This window comes from Alosa sapidissima, chromosome 10, assembly GCF_018492685.1.
Source record: "Alosa sapidissima isolate fAloSap1 chromosome 10, fAloSap1.pri, whole genome shotgun sequence".
NCBI classification, from domain to species: domain Eukaryota; kingdom Metazoa; phylum Chordata; class Actinopteri; order Clupeiformes; family Clupeidae; genus Alosa; species Alosa sapidissima.
In genome coordinates this window covers 5,495,087-5,514,836 of record NC_055966.1, presented here as the reverse complement: position 1 = coordinate 5,514,836, position 19,750 = coordinate 5,495,087, and the positions used below count along the sequence as shown (strand labels likewise).

Sequence of the window (19,750 nt, the reverse complement as noted above, 5' to 3'; positions counted from 1 at the left end):
AAACGGGAGTGTGTTCGCGTGTGTGTTCGCGTGTGTTTGTGTGTACAAATCTGTTTGTGTGGGTTGCATCCGGTGGGAGTTGCTTTTATGGTGTATATCTCTTGACCACTTATGGGTTGTGTGTGTGCATGTGTTTATGCCGTATATCTCCTGGCTCGGACCACGGTGCGCACATTAACAGCAGCGGCCAGCTGTGAGAAAAGGAGAGTGAGGGACGTCATTTTATGGTCCCATGACTATCCCCCCGCTGTGTCACCATTTCTCTTTCTCCTTTTCTCCTTTTCCCAAAGAATCATTAACACACTCACTTGCTCTCTGACGTAGGTATGGTGGGCAAAGAAGGGGGTGAGGGGGGGGGGGGGGGGGGGCAATTTGGTTGCCATGATGAATGCCATGATGGGGCACTGCAGCTGCGTAGTCATGGTCCTCTGGGTCAGTCTCTGGGGGAGGAGAGGGTCAACGGGTGAACGGACAGGTCAGGAGTCATCTAAATGTCCCGGCATAAGACGATAAATGTTGACTCCCACGACTCCGACTCGGACCACTGCCACGTGCCGTCTCCGCAACGCGCTCCACAGCGGAATGCCCCAGAGGAAATGATGCTCGGGCAATATTTAAAAAAAGGATTAATTTATTTTACAACACACTCCTCCAAGCTAACAGCCATGGACGCATCCTGTTTTCATGGCGTCATCGGCAGGCGTTTGCAGTGCTGTTTACATTAGGATGGGGAGCGGGATAGGCACACTGTAACCTTCACACACTTTTCATGGGGAGAAGTGGGACAAGTGCTGTTTTCAACAGCAAAGAACACATTAATATTAAACATGGCGTGTGTGTTTATATTTACTGACACATTATTTAATTTTTGGTCGAGTTAAAGTATTGTCTCATATACCAATCTTGTTTGTGCAAACAAACTTGTATGAAGGTCGCACCTACGTTGTGACATTTTCCATTTGCACGGACAAAGGCCTGTGGGAGGAGATGCATGCTCTTTGAATAAATATTTTTGTTCTCCAATCGGCAATTTGTCTCAATCTAACACACACCCAAACATGCACAAAATGTACACAGATATTAATGTGGAAATACAAAAGCAATAAGAAGTGATTGTTTACTTTAGAAATGAAATCAAGTCAGATTAAATGAGAAATCATTAAAGAACCTAAACATCACAATGAACAGTGTCAGCGTAAGACAAACAGGTTCCTAGTCATATGTCTGGGTTTTTTCCAAACAGATGATCTATGTCATGAAATTCATTCAGTGAGTTTTATGTGTTGCATTTACTGCAGTGTGGTGACAAACATTCTGTCTTGTTTCACTCTAGTTTCATTAAAGCCCTTTAGTGGATATTGCGTATGATTTGCCATAGGTCTAGGTCATGCCTTATTTTAGTCAATGAAAGTATAATACATCCTGTAAAAAATCAGATGCCATGCTGTTGATGAGCTACCAAGGCAACAACTGGACTTGTTAATGATCACAGATGGAGAGGCAGATTGGGAATGGCACTTTGTCTCTTGGAAAAGTTCTCATGCAGTTGTGCAAGCCTGTCATGGGGATCGTTTGAGTGTTGTGGTTTCCATCGGAATTGTCACCATAATGACGGCAGACTCGCCACATGCAACCCATGCTGGACACAAGTGGCCTTGATGTTAATACACGCTCTTCCGCTTATTTACACACCCAATAAATTAAAGACGATTGCACTAAACAGGAGGCCTTCACAGTGCGGCGAAACATCAGGATTTGAAGTAGCGGCTTGGAACAGAGTCCCAGGGCGACAGATCAGAGGCCTCGACATGAGAGAGCAACCTGGGGAACGGCAGGAGCTGGCCCCCCACCCTCCACCCCCTGGGGATATTTAACCTCCAGGAACAACACATTACTGCCTTAATTAGGCCAATCTCCCCTCTGCGCAGAGTATCAATCAAAGGAAGCAGGCCTCCAAAAGGGGATTTGCCTGCACCCGTGGTGGGGGGTGGCCATGTGTGTGAGTAGTACGTCCTCAAGAACGGCACTTGGTGTGTGTGTGTGAGTGATTGGAAGAATCAGGGTCACTGAAATGCTAGTAGTTATTTGAGAGTCATGATTATGTACATGAGAAACACAGAGTCACTATGTCCAACCCATGTCTCATATCCCCACTGCTGTTTTTCTATGAAGTCGGACATGATGACTCTCCATGTATGACTAGGCTACTGTCTGAATCCGAGTGTTCGTGTGTGTGTGTGTGCACATGCACGTGAACTTGTGTGCCCATGTGTGTGAGGCATTTGATGGAACCACTCCATTCGTCACTCCTGTTGTACTCACTGATTGGTGACGTGACAGTTTGAACAAGGAGACCACCAACAAGCACACACACACACACACACACCAGCACACACACACTTTGTACATCTAACGCACTCACAAAGACTTGTGCGCACACACACTCTCGCACACACCACTTTCAGCCATGGATGAATTAAAGACTGTCACACACACACAAACTTCGCCACCCAAGAGACCCCCATCATGGTATGCAGGCGGGCCAACAGAAGGAGGGAAAGGGGGAGAGAGAGTGACTAACTTCACTCTTTCTTTTATTCTTTCCCCAGCTGTGTCTTCAAACAGGCCTTTGATGTGGGAAATTAAAAAGAGCGAGTGTGTCAATATCTCCCTCCATCCCTCCTGCACACTCATCCATTTCCTCCTTCCCTTGCTTTTCCTCACTGCTCGTTTTCTCCCTGCTCTCCTGACCCAACAGACGGGAATGCCACCTTTCTTACCACAAGCCTACTCTCCACCCGACATTTACGTGTGCCTGTGTCTGATTTTGGTTTGTGTGTGTGTGTGTGTATACATGTATGTATGTATGTGCGTGTCTCCAAGCATACCTGCAAGTTGCCTCCCTCAACTTCTGTGTCTGTGTTTGTTTGTGTGCATGCACATTTCTTTGTGTATGTTTTGTGTACATTAAGTGGTTCAGGAAAACCCTGGGTTCATCTCCACAAGGATGTCTTACAGTGTTCTCACGCTGTATTTCTTTATCTTCTCTGGAAACTCATTTCTGCCTTTTTGCAACAGTTCTCTGCTGCCTGTATATGCTAAATTAACCCCCTGCCACTCTCTCTCACCCATGCCGTCTTTTCCTACCTGGGTGTTGGGGTTAATGTACTGTGGTGTCCAGTCACTGTTTCTGTGCAACACAGTAGGGCCCCACTGTAGAACACCTTTCTGCTTCTCTCCCTCCCTCTCACTCTTTCCTTTGCCCAGGAGAGCAAGAGAAGGGGAGAGAGAGAGACAGAAAAAAACAGGGGGGAAAGAGTGGAAATAACAGCCCGATGTCTCAGGAGGGCAGATTGAAAAAAGAGGTGTGTGTGTGTGTGGTGTGTGTGTGTGTGTGTGCGCGCATGTTTGAATGTGTGTATGTGTGTGTGTGTTTCGGGCAGGATGTTAACACTGTATATGTGCTATTTAACTGGGAGCATGTCATTTGGTCCAGACTTTCCCACTTTATTCATTTCCATTCAAATAGTTCAACACAAGTGATAGAAAGGTGAAGGTAATAGAGACAGAAGCTGAGATTGACTGATAGAAAATGAGCTATATTTAATCTGTTGCAGAGGGAGAGAAGGGAAGAGATTTGGAGATGAAAAGATAGAAAAGAGATGGATGTCCTGATAGGCAGAGATTGCTTGGCGGGATGAGACAGAGGAAGTAGGTGAGATAGCGCAGAAACAAACGAGATAGATAGAGAGAGAAAGTGATAGAGAAGAGGAAAAAAGAAAACAACGGAACATTTTTTTTTCTTTTCAAAAAATTTAGAAAAAACAGCAGACAGCGAGAGGGTGAGAGAGAGAGAGAGGCAGGGAGAAAGAGGGAGGGAGGAGGAAAGAGCTCGAGTGTGTGTGTGTTTTTATGAATGGATGGTGAGTCAGGCGATGTGTCATACACCCCGACGTCTTTATAAAGGAAGTTTTAAACAAGCCTAAACATTTCACTCCGCGAAAAATTAGACCTACACACTCTCGCATCCACCTCTGTCTTTCTCTCTCTCCCCATCTCTTTTTCCCTCTCAGTCTACTTGTCTCTTTATGTGTCCATATCTGTCTTACCATGCCACTGCGCACGGATTAAAGGATCTAAACCGAAACTTTATCGAGGAAAAACTTTTCATACATTGATTTTATTTCTCGATCCGACTATTCTCATTCATTCACTTCTTCATTCATTCATTCAAACCATCGCTCCCTATCCGCACAGCCTGTGCTACCTATCACCACCGTCAGTCTTTTTGAGCGGACAGTGTCAAGGAAAGAAGACATTTGGAGCACGTGACTCTTTCCGGACTTCCATTTATTTATTAATTTGACGCGTTTATTTATTTATTTATCCAACTATTTATATATAGCATACTCTGTTTATTTATTTTTGGTTGGAACTCCTGGGATCCGAACAAATATGAAATGTAAGTTTCTTCATGGTCTTTTTTTGCTTAGATTGACTTGTTGAACTCACCTAACTGCTTAATTAACTTAAGTGTGTATTCTTGCCACTTTGCTATAGCTTAATTAGAGTTTGGTCAGTAGCCATTTCAAGACGTCCTGTGTCAGTTCTACCACTTCTAGGTGATGAAATCGTTGTTCTCATTGCATGGGATAAATCCCCTAACCTTTGCCTATTCAAACTGATATTCTGCAAATTATGATCAATTGCATTCATTTAGGAATAGCAGAGAGACGTTATGGCCAAACGATGAGTTATTTGGCAAAGAACCTGACCCGCGGCTCCAGCGGTTGTCATGTCATGCCAAGGAATTCATCATGTTGACAGAAGTTGCAGTTCATGTAGCCTATAATATGTCTGTTGCAACGCAAAAACTTGAATTAGAAAGTTATAACCTCAGCAATGGCCATTAAAAAAAACTATTGGGGGCTGCTTGAAGCGGTAATCCCCAGGGACATATTGCAAAGCATTTATTGATTTAAGGTGCAGTGTTTATTTAAGTTGCAGGCTACTGTTAGTTCCTCTCACCTTTGGGAAGAGAAAGGTGTTTAGTTTGTACTTGCCAGTAAAACAGGCATTATAGGCTTATCTTATGGCAGTGTTTTCAGCTGGGTTCAAATCAAGAATGTCATCACTCATTCAGTCAATTTACAGCAATGCTAGTTAAACTACAATGATGTCAATTAATGACTCTCTCTCTCTCTGTCTCTCTCTCTCTGTTCCCTCAGTGCTGGTTGACTCCTCATCCTTGCTCCTGTCGCTGCTGTTGGCCCAGCTGCCATTGTTTACATCTGCAAAGCCGCTGCGATACCCCGTCCATAATGACTTTGACAAGCTAACCAATCAAACAAAACATCTGCTGAAACTCACACAAGATCTACTGGTGAGATATAATTGAAATGATGGGATATGATGATATGAACAGTGTGAGCAAAGTGGGGACATATCTGCCACCATGCAAGTTTAGATGAATGTCCCTCCCACGCTCTCTCTCTCTCTCTCTCTCTCTCTCTCTCTCTCTCTCTCTCTCTTTCTTCTTTGCGGCACTCTGATACATTTATCACAATTGCTAGCACAGCTGGTGGTAACTCTGGCTACCCGGATACAGATATAAATCTATTACAGTAGTTCCCTATCTGACTGTAATAACAGTGACCTGGATGGCTGCCCAGACGCCTCAACTTAATGGTTAAGCTGCCTCAGGTGCTCTTCTGTCCTGAAGTCTAGGGGGGGAAAAAACGATCTCTGTGAAATCTAAACTCTGGGCTGTGCTCCAACATCCTGCTGGTCACCTGCTAGACCCTCCCCTCCGCTCCACAGACTGGCACTCTTGCTTGTGGCCCAGACTGATTCTCCAGGGTGTTACTATCATTACCCAAAAGGTCTCCTCGCACGTCAAAGGCCTTGGCAGCCGCAGTGTGGAGCTAAACGCCCTGGTTGTGAGGTGCAGCTCCACTGTGGTGTCTGAACCCTCAGTGTGAATTCATAAGCCGTCTGGAAAATGCACGTGAGGCATCTATATTCCTGTAACCCAGCACTGAGGCTGGTGTAGCCATGAGGGGGAGTCAGACCTTTGCGTCTGCAGCGGGATGTTGTGATTCCAATACACTTGTTCCTTAAAGTGGCACCAAGTGATTGAGAGTGGTGGGGGTAGGGGGTGGATGACAACGCGTCTCTTCGCTGCCATTAGAACTCAGTGACCTCTGGTGATGAATGTCCTGCTTGTAGCCAACTATACTGCTGCTCTAAGAAACCATGCTCGACTTGTGGTTAGACTCTTTGCCCCTCCTGTGCCCTAGTTGTGTTGTGCATGCCTGAGGGTGTATGCATGTGCGGTGGTGAACTGGGAGTTCAGATGTGCACTGTAGCTGTGATCGGCCGGCGCATTAGTGGTGTTGTGTGGAGTATGGGTGCCAGATGTGAGGGATGGTGGAGCATTATCAAAGGCCGCTCTAGTGACAAAGAGGCAGAGCGCAGGGATCGCCTTTTGAAAAAATATTTTGTTAGTTTTTCAATGACATGAAACATTTATTTTGGTTTCTTTTCTTCTTGTATGGAGTTCCACTTAACAGGGGTCAAGGCTAGGAAAGAAAAATAGAATGGGAGTCAACGGAAAGTCCCCACAAGAAGGCAATAAAATAGTGGTGTGCGTGTGTGTGTGTGTGTGGTGTTTGTCTCTCAAGTGGGTTGCAGAGCATGTGCATTGTATGTAGATATGTAGCTATTGTGTGCGTGTGTGTGTGTGTGTGTGTGTGTGTGTGTGTGTGTGTGTGCATGGCCACGCATGCGTATCTGTTGATGAGAATGTGTGTGCTTCAGTGCACCAGTGCAGTGAATGCATGGCACACAGTATATGTACTGTGTTGTAAATAGCTGTGGGCTTTGTAGGTGTGGTGTTTGGTGTTTAGTTTTCGGTCGCCACAGCAAAGTGGCCTGATAGAAATCAGAAGGGATTTATCACATTCCAGTATTTGCATTCAGGAACATGGGAGGATGAGGCGGTGGGAGGGAAGGCTCAGTCGAGTGAGCTCATGATCTGCAGTGGAGGCAAAGAAAGAAAGAGGAAGGGGGGGAATGGGAGGACAAGAGAGAATTACAGGGCTGAGAGAGATGGCCTGCGAAGTGAAGCAGAAGAGATAAAGAGATCAGAGGGCCAGGTGGAGAGAGAATGGCCAACACACTCTGTGTGTGTGTGTGTGTGTGTGTGTGTGTGTGTGTGTGTGTGTGTGTGTGTGTGTGTGTGTGTGTGCGCGCATGTGCACACACCTGTATGTGTGTGGGTGGGTGTGCGAGAGAGAGAGAGAGAGAGAGAGAGAGAGAGAGAGAGTGAGTGTGTGTGTGTGTGTGTGTCTGTGTGTGCGTGCCTTTTAACACATCTGTGGGAGGCTGTATCAGAGGATGCTTGGATACTGACTTAGAGAGAAGGAGCATTATGTTGTGTTGATAAGACTAGATAGAGAAAGAGATTAAGAATGTTTACTTTAGAGTCTGAGATTTATAGGAAATCAGAAAGGCCAAGGAAAATAAATTTCACAAGTTCAAGGATCGTGAACCTGCACATGGTACTGCAATCCATACATTGCAATTACAGCATTTTGGACAAGAAGGGAGGTTGGGACATAAGAAAGTCGATCTTAGGGATAGCATTACAGGGCAGTGTGGATACAAAAGAGTTAGGAGACAATGTATGGAACCATCACCAGTTCAAAAGCAAGTAGCATTTTCTTCAACACATTAATTTCCTCTTGTATGCTTTAACTTGCTCATTATACAGACCTACATAAAGTAGATGAGTCATTGACACATCATAAAATGGTCAAATACCACCTAGGCACTATGACTTCTGCATTGAAAGTCAAAGACCCCTTGACTGATTATCTGGAGTGCTTGCTTTTATTGCTATGCCCTCTCTAGTTGTAAAGGGCAGACTGCCACAGAGTGTGACTTGTCAGGACTCTGTCTACCTGTGCTGGCTTCAATGCCCCTGTTTTGGTTGGCCATCTCAAGTTTAGCCTGCCCTCCAGTGGCTCAGGCCTGCTACTATCAGGATTCTCCTGCACTGCACGTCATGATGCCATTTTTAACTGCGACCCTGGAGTTTCCCTCGGTCCTCTGTTGTCTCTTCCACTTTGAGTTCTTAGTCATTGCATATGTTTTTATTCTTCCTCTAAAAAACATCCTGTGGTTTCAGGTCACTAACTTTTATGGCTGATGTTTAAAGGTTAAATTTGGGGTGAACTCTCTTTGACTCCACACATTTGTAATTCCACCAAAGAGGACAAAGAGCAAAGAGGCTTGTCTGGAGTGTCAGGGCATGCACTGTGTTGTTGACATTTCTGGCCATTTAATACATGCATGCTTTGTTGCTTGATTTGCACTGTGAGGCCTATTTTCATACGTTTTGCTTTTTTTCACTTTCAGAAAGAACACTCCCTTGACACGGAGATTGAGAACCACAGATTCAAGTCTCTCCCATCCATGGGCAACCGAGCAACAGATCTCAGCTCACTAGAGGTACGAGTGACCTCATTTCTCTCTTTTGTCATAAAAATTCCCTTGGCCTTTTCATGTGTGTGCTCCGGACTGTTTTTGCTTCAAGGCCCTGGCTAGTTTTGCTCTGTGGTTGTTTTCTTCTGTGCTCTCCGTCACACCCAGCTGACATCTCTCCCTCTCGCTCTGTCTCTCTTCCTGTTTACGCTGCACAGCTGAAGCCCACTCTCTCCCAGCTCCATGCCGACCTCAGGTCCTTCGAGCATCACTTTGATTGGCTGCACCGAATCACACAGAAGCATAAACACTCCTCCATACCCAAACTCATGGAAATCATTCACCAGATCAAGATCCTTATGAACTCCCTCCAGCGACAGGTAAGCATGCACTTCCAGTATGATGATGCACTCTCTTCCTCTGAAGTTTATAATACTAGTACAGGTACACAACTGCCTGACCATACAGATGAGATACATAAAGTAAGCCATAATATGTTGCTCGTCATGTCTTGTCCTGACCTAAGGGATCTCTGTTGTTTTTCTCTGTAGATGGGCAGAATGGAGGCTCCCCGGCTCCCCTTTCCCAATCCCTCTATGCCTCCACACCCAGCCTTCCACTGGGAGGTGGCCCAGTCCTCTATAGAGCTCCTCCAGCAGTTCCGTCTCTTCTGTGACTGGGCAACAAGGGCATTCCTCACCTTAAAGTCCAAGGTCCCAGCATGATGACGTCTCCACCGTCTCTATCCAGCCACAATATCCACACTTTTTGCACCAGTTTCCAGTGTCCAGGTTATGAATGGCCAACGTCCTAATAGCCATCAGCCGTGTTCGGTCTACACATACATTTCCTGTATCAGCAGTTGCTCATCAAGTACACTGGTATAGGTTAGAGTTCATCTGAAGTACCACAACCACATTGCAGCAATTTACCCAAGTCCTGTGATCTAACCATGCCAGCACGCGGCATGTCCCCATTGAGGCCATCAGTAGGCCACTGCCGTTGCCTTATATTCCTTGTCCTCCTCTTTTTCCTATAAATCTTTGATCCTATTTGTTATTTATATATTTATTTATTTATTATTGTTAGTTATTTATTTGGTGTCATTATTTATTTGATTTTGTGACATGTTTTACATTTGCTGTCTCTCCATTCATGCATTAATTATTTTTTTAGACTTGTTCCTCTGTATCTCGTTCCTGTGATGCCTTTGCTTCATAGGATAACACATTCCACGTAGCACTTGTGTATCTTAAACTGTCATAGTAAACTGATTGTACTTACGTGTAAAGGGCAAGTCGGGGAGTTTGTTGTACCCCAAAATGGAATTCTTAGGATACAATATTCTGCCACTAGATGTAGCAATAGTTGGGAGTTTGATGACAGTGCCATATGCCTTTAAAATGTGTAGATAGAGTTGCAAAGCACTGACCTGTTTCATCTTTTTTTTCTTTGCACAAAATGCGTTGGGTTTGCATCAAGATGCAGTTTAATTTCAAGAAACATCAAACCGAAGCCTTAAAATACTATGTATTGTGATATTGTGAGACTATGGTACTGTACAGTGTACATATCAGAATGTAAAATGTTGTATACAATGCAAATGTCTATTATATTGTAGTTTTCTATGATATAATTTCCAGTACTCCTATCACTATCACTATCATTGTGTCGCAATATCAATATTACTCTGTTTTTAGTATTTTGATACAGTATTTTTAATTTATTATATTTTTTTCAATATTATTTATTTTCATCACAAAGAAGCCAGCCTTCTTAAGTTTGTTTTATACTTTTATACTTAAACTTATTAAAATCTTTATTGCTGCAATCATCTCTTCATATTGTTTTTTTTAAACTGAGGCTACAACATCCATCAGTGAATGTTCTCACTCATGTGTGGTATCCCAGGAAACAAGCAGATAAAATTATTTAAACACAAAAATAAAGGAATTGTCTTCAGCAACTTCAATTTCTGGTGGTATGATGAGTGTCCAATAGGCTGAGCTGCATCTTTATTGCCTCTTTAGGGCAATCGTTGAGATGAAGAGAAAACGGGAATCTGCTTCAAAATACAGTCTATTTAATTATGCCTCTACTAGCACATGTACATTTCAAATTGTAGGCCCATGCACTGTGGCCTGGTGCTGGTACTCTCAAAGGATAGGCTATGTCTGTCTGCAATGGTCTTTAAACTACATTACCTACAAGGCTTTGCGAAAAGTGTAGAAGAGGCTTGAGCATACGGCTTCGGGTGTTTACTCAGTACTGGCACAATTTAACTTCATTGTTAGTTAAGAAGAATGATGATGGGTTAAACTAAAACTAAAACTAAACCGGAATATAGCATGATTTAATGTAATTTAGCTAATAACCAGAACAGAATGGTATGCCAAACCTATTGACCAATGACACTGGCTGAATTCAAGTTGGGATGGACCAATAACTAAAGCTTTTACTGGGAGGCTACGGCAGGCGGGTGACTGCTGGTTAGTTTGTGCTCGAGATTATTGTTAAGGTTGTATGGAGTAACACTGCGGGTCTCAGTCCTTTTTCAAAACATAGACAATATCAGCTATATCATGTAAATAACATCGGACAAGTATCCTGTGCAATTGTGCACATGCAAAACCTTTCGTTCCGACGCATCGGAAATTTAGACGAACTGAGGGTAAAATTTACTCGAGAAGGCCGGTTTACATTTGGACCCAATCCGCTGGTTTCATGCAGTAATCCACTGATTACCGACTTGATTTTGTTTCTGAAGGTGAGTGCACATATTTGATTCAGCATTTGGCCTTTGAGAAACGTTATAACCTGACACAACAAGGCAAGAGCAGACGGATACAGAACGTAGAGTAGGGAGGAGGGGAAGATACTAGGGAGGAGGTGGGATTTAAAGGAAAAGTGTGTTGATGTTTGGCCGACCCAATTAGATGCTATGAGCCATGAGAATCAGGGATGCTTTCATGATTTGTGAATAAATGGATTTTTCAATGTCTTTCAACATTACACTGACATTTTAACAATGGCTAAAATACTGTGGATTGTAAGTAACACACAGGAAAGAGAGAGAGAGAGAGAGGAAAGTTAGTCATAGGATAGATATATATAAGAAAAATGTTTAAACAACTTTCATTGCTCACAGCTGAAGTTCATTGCCAAACATCTTCTGATGAAGACTGTTCCAGCCACACATGAAGAACATACTTGAGTGGTAGCTGGGGATGGCCCACCTGGAATGAACCCAATGACAACAAAAGATGGGACCTGATTGTAAAAATTAACAAGTACCATTTGCACCCTTCCAACCCTTGGCCTCATGAAGATGGCCAATTCGGTGGCCACGCTGGTGGTGCAGACGGAGCTCCTGCCGACTCAACCATCATCGTCTCTGTCTCCCTTCCCCTCTCTGCTTGCTACCGGTGATGATGTGGAGGAGGATGGCGAGAGGCCGGACGAGAAGACTGCTACCGAGGTGGTGCTCACCGGTATGGAGATGGTGACGTCCACCTCGTCTCCCGTCACGCCAGTGCCCCAGAATCCTGAGCACCCATTTCATTGCCTGGATTGTGGAAAAAGCTTCAAATGGTCATCCAGACTGGCCCACCATCAGCGTAGCCACAATAATGAGAGGCCCTACCGCTGCAACCTTTGCCCCAAGGCCTTCAAGGGTTCCTCTGCACTACTCTACCACCAGCGGTAAGTTCTAGGGGTATAACGGTACACAAGCATCATGGTTCCGTGTGTACCTCTTAGGGATGCACCGATTCTAAAATTCTGGGCCGATATCGATGTATAAATTGGCTGATAACCGATGCCGATGCCGATATTTTTGTCTTTGTTTGTTTACTGGGTTGTTGTTGTTGTTAATTATACAAAACTAAAATATTCATAAAATACCATTTTCAAGTCTTTCAGGCCTTCATAGCACAACATTTACCTTTTTGCAGAATTGAAAATAACCGATAAATATCAGCCACTGCCATCGGTAAATGTTGATGTGCCGATAACCAATATCGGTCAACAAGGCTGATATTGGCCGATACCGATGTTGGGCAATATATCAGTGCATCCCTAGTACCCCGGTTTTGAAGTCACGGTTCAGTTCATTTTCGGTACTGTAAGCCTGTAGGTACTACTAACTTAAAATTCTCTGACAATAGTATTTTAAAAAGGTGTAAAATTAAGTTACTGTAGTTAAATAACTAAGCTGACATATAGTCTGCCACTTATTATGCGTGTGTGGGAACTCATGGTCCACAAGCAAAAAAACGTTCCTTTCTGTTGATTACTGTTAGAGACTGCATACATTTGGTACACATCTGTATTGAACCTAACATCCTGTACCTAAACGGTTTGGTAAATATGTGTGCCTTTACAACCCTAGTAAGTTCACAGGCTACCGTACAGTTTGCATTTCATCTAATGCTTAAGGTACGCACCATGTTGTAGGGTATCTTTCTCATTGCTTCATTGGAAACTTTGGGATTTTTCTATCTGGGCCCAATTTTTAGGTCTTTTCAGGTGCAAATTTGTTGACAAAAAAAGATCCCAACCTTTTACTCTAAGAAACACTGATCTGTATCACTCAACCCATGGATGGAAACAAAGTGTCTTTTTTGGCTCAGATGCAAGATTCTGTTGAAATATTTGGTAGAGGAAAGAGGTCAGCAGGTGTCTGGATAAGATGCTTTGGTGAATAGTTTATGCTTCAAATTCCAGTCTTACTGTCTTACCAGGTTGTCCCATCATTAAGACCAACTGTTGTCTTGTCTGTGTTACATATTTACTTTGAAGGATGGTTCTTTCATGACTTGTCCTCTTTTGTCTTCAGGATTCTTTTATGAAGATTTTGTGTTCTTTGGAAGAATAGTTAATCTTTTGCCTCAACAACAGAGCTGAATATTGCTTCCACATTAGTCATGCACAGGGTGTTGTTTCTCAGTTTATAATTTTTGACAGCTGTATAACTTTGTCCTGTGGAAGTGCAAATACTGGTCATTCTAATGGTACAAAGTGTGGCTACCACAGGTCCCACTCTGGTGAGAAGCCCTACAAGTGTGACGACTGTGGCAAAGCCTTCAAACGCTCGTCTCTGTTGCAGGTGAGTCACACGGCCAAGCGCTGTGGAACTGGGGCATATTCTCTCTTTCATATGGGCATCATGTTTATGTAGGTCATGGGTCAGAAGAATTGGCTAAGTAAATGGAAATGTTTACATACCTCAGGATACCTCCTGAACCCAACAACTAATTGCAGGCTGGAGCGGTTACACCCTAGACCATAGCAGAGCTCTGCCATGTCATTAGCACTGGCCCCAGGATAAATCTGCTTTCCTTCAAGCAGCAGCAACACATATATTGTTACTAACATGTAGCCTAATATTGCAAAGCTGATTGTGGCGCTTCATATACTGCCATTAGATTTTGTTACAGGGCAAATCTGCTCATATATTTTGCAGGTTCACCGCAGCGTTCACACTGGACTCCGCACTTTCCAGTGTCCCTACTGCCCCTTGACCTTCAAATGGAGCTCCCACTACCAGTACCACCTGCGCCAGCACACCGGCGAGTGCCCTTACCCGTGCGACAGCTGCCCCAAGGCCTTCAAGAACTCCAGCAGCCTGCGCCGACACAAGAATGTCCACCTGGGCCTCAAGCCGTACGTCTGCGCCGTGTGCAGCAAGGCTTTCACGCAGTCGACCAACCTGCGGCAGCACATGCGCATCCACACGGGCGAGCGGCCCTACGTCTGCAACAAGTGCGGCCGCAGCTTCACGCACTCGTCCAACCTGGCGCTGCACCGCACCTCGCACCTGGAGGACAAGCGGAAGGCGGGAGAGGGGAAGGAGGGGGGCGTGGAGGGGGCGGTGATGCAGGGGACCGCTGCCACGGAGGAGCTGAGTGCGGTGGGGGTCGGGATCCAGGACATGGTGGGCTTCGTTGGTCAGGAAGCCGGGCTAGGCGTGGGCGAAGTGTTCCTCACCCATCACACCTCGTCGGGCGCCGGCGGTCAGACCATGCTGACGCTGACGCCCACCACGGTTGCGGCGGCGGCGGCGGGGCACGTGCACGTGACCACCGACACGGGCGCCAGCGTGCTGCTGTTCAGCTGCGGCAGCTGCAACCAGACCTTCACCTCGCAGGGAGACCTGGAGGAGCACCAGACCCTCCACCTGGGGGCCCTGGGGCCCGGAGCCACGGCAGGGCCGGAGGCCGGGGAGCCCACAGGCGCCGAGCCGTCCACCGTCAGCCTGGTTGGGGCTGGACCCCTCCTGGCGGATTTCGAGGAGGTGGTGGAGACGACCACGGTGGCAGAGACTGGGCAGGGTGCCAGGGAGCTGCTGAGCCTGGGTGGGGGAGCCGAGGGAGGGGTTGGTGGACAGAACGGTCAGGCGCAGTACGATCTCCTCCAGGGCTTCACCACAGTTCCACAGTTACCCCCCGAGGCCAGCGTGCCCACCGACACAACAGGAGGAGCAGCGAACGTCTCCATGCTCTGCACCTACTGCGGGAAAAGCTTCAAGACCAGCAGTGGGTTAACCAGGCATGTGGCACAGGTAGGATTGAGCAGGCTGCTAAGGGAGGGGTAATGCAATATATTAGTTGAGCAGCCTATAGAATATGAAGATCAATGTTACAGTGGAACCCTATCTCAGCAGACTCCGTATCCGCTGTTTTAGTTATTCGCGGTTCGTCATAACAGGAAATATTAAGTCGTAATTATGAAAATAAACAGTTTATGTTTTAAATTGGGCCCAATTATGTCTGTCCTTGACTCCTGCATCCTCATTGCATTATTTCCTTCTTGCGTTATTAAATGGAGGGATAAGGACGTATGGCTTGCAAAGGAGGAAGGAAGGAAAGAATGCATGGAGGACTTGCAAAGAATTGATATTTACCCCTTGTCATTGCTCCATCCAGAATTAAGCAAAAACATCAGCAGCTCTTTCATTTGAGTGACCAAATTTACATAACCTCTATAACAATATACTGATAATGCTATAATACGTTTTTAATATTAGTTGTTGTTGTCTATGTCTTTTAGTGTGCATGTTATGAATTACACTTTACCGTAGACTAAAAATGTGTACACAAAAAACAAGTTCTATGGTATTCGCGACTATCCACTGTTCCGTGGAAGATATTGTGTCAGCGGAAGGAGTGTATCAATTGGGGACATGGGGGTTTCTCTGTTCTTCACTTGTACTCTATTGCGAAACCTAGAACACACATTTGAATACATTACTGTTTTAATGATGTTCTTTGCTATATAACTATATGTAATGTCTTTTCTGTACCACTCTTTTTCCTTGGCCCATATGTTGTCTGTCCTGTCATTCTCTCTCTCTCTCTCAGGCCCATTCCCTCTCGTCATCCCAGACTCGCTCCCAGTACAACTGCTCGGCGTGTGACCGCTCCTTCCCTCTCCTCTCTTCCCTCCTGACCCACCAGTACTCGCACACGCCCGAGCAGCGGCTCTTGGCCGAGGCCGAGGCCGAGATCGTCTGCCCCCCGTCCCTCGCCCTGCCTCTGCCGTCCTCCCCCATCGCCAAAGCACAGGAGGGCGGCGAAGGGGAAAGGGAGATCCACGTCAGCCTCATCGCTGTCACTGAGGAGGCGGGCAAGAGAGGGAAAGGAGGCCGCAGAGGGGCAGTCAACAAGACCCCTGGCAACGGTGGTGAGAGAGCCTCAGACTTTATTTACATTTTGATCTACTTTAGTCTGAAATGCTGAAATGCTGTACACAAGATGCTGTACACAAGGCTAAAACGCAACACGGGTCATTTCAGTTGAAAGGTATTTCAGGGGTCTAATTTATCAATGTAGTTTAGCATCTTGCCACATGTGTTTGTCATTTCTGATCCTGAATTTCAAGGCTAGTAAGGTTGAGTTACTGCAACATGTTGAGAATTCCGAGGACTTAGAGTGTATTTGAATGTAAGTTTTCTGTAGTCCTTGTTATTTCCCTTCTGATGGGAGTTTTCCTTTGTGCTCCAGAGCGTCCGTATCGCTGCTCAGAGTGTGGCAAGTCGTTTAAGGGCTCCTCCGGTCTGCGCTACCACATGCGGGACCACACGGGAGAGAGGCCCTACCGCTGCACTGAGTGTGGGAAGAGCTTCAAGAGGTCCTCACTGCTCTCCATCCACCAGAGAGTGAGTACTGCACCTGTATCTGTCTACAAGTTGCAGGAACGTGTGTGTGTGTGTGTGTGTGTGTGGTTGATATTGGTAAAAGAAGCACACATTGGCTTTCTCCGCTCTACCGTAGCCACTCCCCCTCTCACACAGCACAGCGCAGGACCAGAGACAGAGAGGGTAAGCAGAGTTTTGGCAGCACTGAATCAGGGCACAGCAGGGGTCAAGATGCAAGATGTTTGGATGATTATCATGTCTGACCTTAACAATAAAGACTACATGTATGCAGTTTTCTAGCATAGAATGATTCCATGGATTTTGCAACAACACGCCAACAAACACGGGTATGCAGTGGCTATTCAAAATAACGCAAAAATGATGTGCAATAAGCTGACACTTCGAAAAGCTCAGATTTCTTTGGACTTGAGACTTGAATAAACAAATAATTCCGACTGCAAGGTCCCAAATTGAAACGAGCGATAGGCTATTGGTCCTGAATTTAAGGATGTTTCAGAATGCCACACAGCTGCAGACAATGAGTGGCAGACAGCGACATGTCACTTATGCTAGCAAAGACTGTTTTTGAGCCACATTTTTGCAAATCTCATATGAATGGTTTGTCTTCTTTGATATCATTAAATTATTCAATAGGCTAAACATGTAGCCTTACATCAAAGCTTTAGGCTTATGTCATTTTGATCAGCTACAGACAATGAGTGGCAGACAGAGCGTGATGTCACTTATAGGCTACAAGAGATGGTTTTTGAATCACATCGTTGCAAATTTCCTATGATGATTCATCATTCCACCAAATGGTTTGTCTTCTCTATCATGAAGTTATTCAATAGGCTTAACAATTAATATATAGCCTACATATAACTCAAAAAAGCTGTTAGGCTTATGTCATGTTGATCTGTAAAAAATGTCACATGCAGCCATGCCTAAATTCTGCACATTTATTATGGGCTAATGTATTATCATATAATATTCAGTATTTATTGAATGCTTAGCTGAAATAAATTACTATCTTTTTCCCTTTTTTTTTAAAGCAGGCATACCTGCAGACATGTAATTGGGCTACGGGTGTTCTACAGGAATAGCATGTTTGAACGGGCACTGCACTAGTGGTCCAAATAAATGAACCTTGGTATTAATTGACAAGAAATGTGGAAGCTGTATGTTGTCATGCAATGCTGGATGTGGTTTATGTTAGATGTCGAGTATGTGTTGGATGTGTGTTGTGATGCTCTGGTGACATGGAGCTGCTCTAACAAATTCATTTAAGGTTAAGGATTAATGAAGTATCAATCAATCAATTAATTAATCAATGTGTGCATTTATATGATGCCAGTAGCAACTCTTTTCCTGCCCTCTGTAGGTCCATACTGGTGTGCGTGCCTTCCAGTGTCCTTACTGCCCCCTGACCTTCAAGTGGAGCTCCCACTACCAGTACCACCTGCGGCAGCACACCGGCGAGCGGCCCTACGTGTGCCAGGAGTGCGGCAAGTCCTTCAAGAACACCAGCTGCCTGCGGCGCCACAGCCAGCTGCACTCGGGCCTGCGGCCACACTCCTGCTCCGTGTGCGGCAAGTCCTTCTCGCAGACGTCCAACCTGAAGCAGCACGAGCGCACGCACTCGGGCGAGCGGCCCTTCCAGTGCGCGCAGTGCCACAAGAGCTTCACGCACTCGTCCAACCTGCAGCTGCACCTGCGCACGCACTCCTCGCGCAAGGATTTCAAGTGCCCGCACTGCGGCAAGGAGTTCGTCATGCACTCCTACCTGCAGAGGCACCTCAGGACGCACGCCACCGCCGGCAGCGGGGGCGCCAAGGAGGGGGCGAAGGCCGCCAAGGGAGGAAGTGGCGGAGGCGGCGGAGCCTCGGGAGGCCCGGCGCAGACGCTGAGTCTGAGTGTGAACGCGCCGGGCGGCCTCAGCTCTCTGTTCCCGGGCGACGGCTCGGGCAGCTCCACGCTGCTGCTCTCGCCGTCCAACTTGGACATCCCGCCCAACACGTCGCAGAATTACTTCATGATCCAGACGCCCTCGGGGCTGCAGCTCATCCCTCTGTCCAACCCCACGCCCACGCAACCTCCCCCGCCACCCCCACCCCCACCCCCGCCGCCTCCACCCCAGCCACAGTCCCAGAACTATCTGCTGCTGCAGTGCCAGGGCACCAATGGGAACCAGCCCAGCCTCATCCTCGTCCCCACCACGTCTAATCCCGTGGCTGCCGAGCCGCAGTCTCTTCCTGTGGTGCAGACCATCCCGGGGCTGCAGAACGTTCTGGGCCAGGCCCAAACCCCGATGCCCCAGTTTCAGACGGTCCAAACCCAGCCCCGCTACATCATAACCAACCCCAACAGCACCAACACCCAGGCCGTCACCAACCCTCCGCCCCGAAATTCCACGCTCACTCGGCCCATTTTGGGGAAGCTGACCAGCACCAAGACCGGCAGGAGTCGACGGGGCCGAAAACCCAAAGCCGCGTCCCAGACTCCCGGTCAGGCAGCGCCCACACTCCCAGCAGGCTCCCAGCTGGCCACCACGTCAGCAGCCGTCACCACACTCAGCACTACGGTTAGCGTGCCAAATCTTGGCAGCCAGTTGTCTCAGTCGCCAGCTTGTGACATTCAGGCTGCTTCGACCAGCACCTCTGGGCCCACAGCGGAGCCCAAAATGCAGGGTGGTCATCTCACAAAGCCCTCGGCTGTTTGGACAGACCAGGCTATGCCTGCAGAGGTCAAGCCTTCAGATACATTGCCAGAGGAGAGGTTTGTGCTGTGCTTCGAAAAGGACACGGGAGAAGACTGCAAGAAGGAGGAGAGGGGGATGGGGGTGGAGATGGAGGTGGGGATGGGGGGAGGTGGGGAAGGAGGAAGGTCGTACGTGTTACAGTTTGAAGGCGAGGCAGAGCGAGATGGAGGAGATGGCGAGGGTGGAGAGAGGCAGGAGGAGTCGTATGTGCTCCACTTCCAGGCAGACGGAGAGCGGGAGGGAGATGGAGGGAAGGAGCAGGACGGGATGGTGTCCCTAAACCTGCTCCAGGACTGGGGAGCGGAGAGGCAGGCGGAGAGGGCGTCCGGCCTGGGGGAAGGCGTCGAAGGGGAGGGTGAGTCATTCAT

At 46.7% G+C, this 19,750-nt stretch overlaps 2 protein-coding genes across 2 annotated transcripts; both read left to right on the top strand.

The window, feature by feature from the left end:
* Positions 1 to 4,011: 4,011 nt before the first annotated feature.
* On the top strand, positions 4,012 to 10,404 carry il11a (interleukin 11a). The gene is made up of 5 exons (XM_042106881.1): positions 4,012 to 4,462; positions 5,229 to 5,383; positions 8,422 to 8,514; positions 8,706 to 8,867; positions 9,039 to 10,404. Exons 1-5 carry the CDS (start codon positions 4,456 to 4,458, stop codon positions 9,210 to 9,212), a joined length of 591 nt encoding a protein of 196 aa, XP_041962815.1. The 5' UTR covers positions 4,012 to 4,455; the 3' UTR covers positions 9,213 to 10,404.
* A 537-nt stretch (positions 10,405 to 10,941) lies between these two features.
* Positions 10,942 to 19,451, top strand: znf628 (zinc finger protein 628; the record flags this gene model as incomplete). The annotated part of the gene is made up of 7 exons (XM_042107357.1): positions 10,942 to 11,254; positions 11,636 to 12,189; positions 13,522 to 13,594; positions 13,952 to 15,049; positions 15,849 to 16,170; positions 16,491 to 16,645; positions 18,006 to 19,451. Coding segments are annotated over exons 2-7 (3,474 nt in total), but the record flags the coding sequence as incomplete, so codon positions are not given.
* Positions 19,452 to 19,750: the final 299 nt, after the last annotated feature.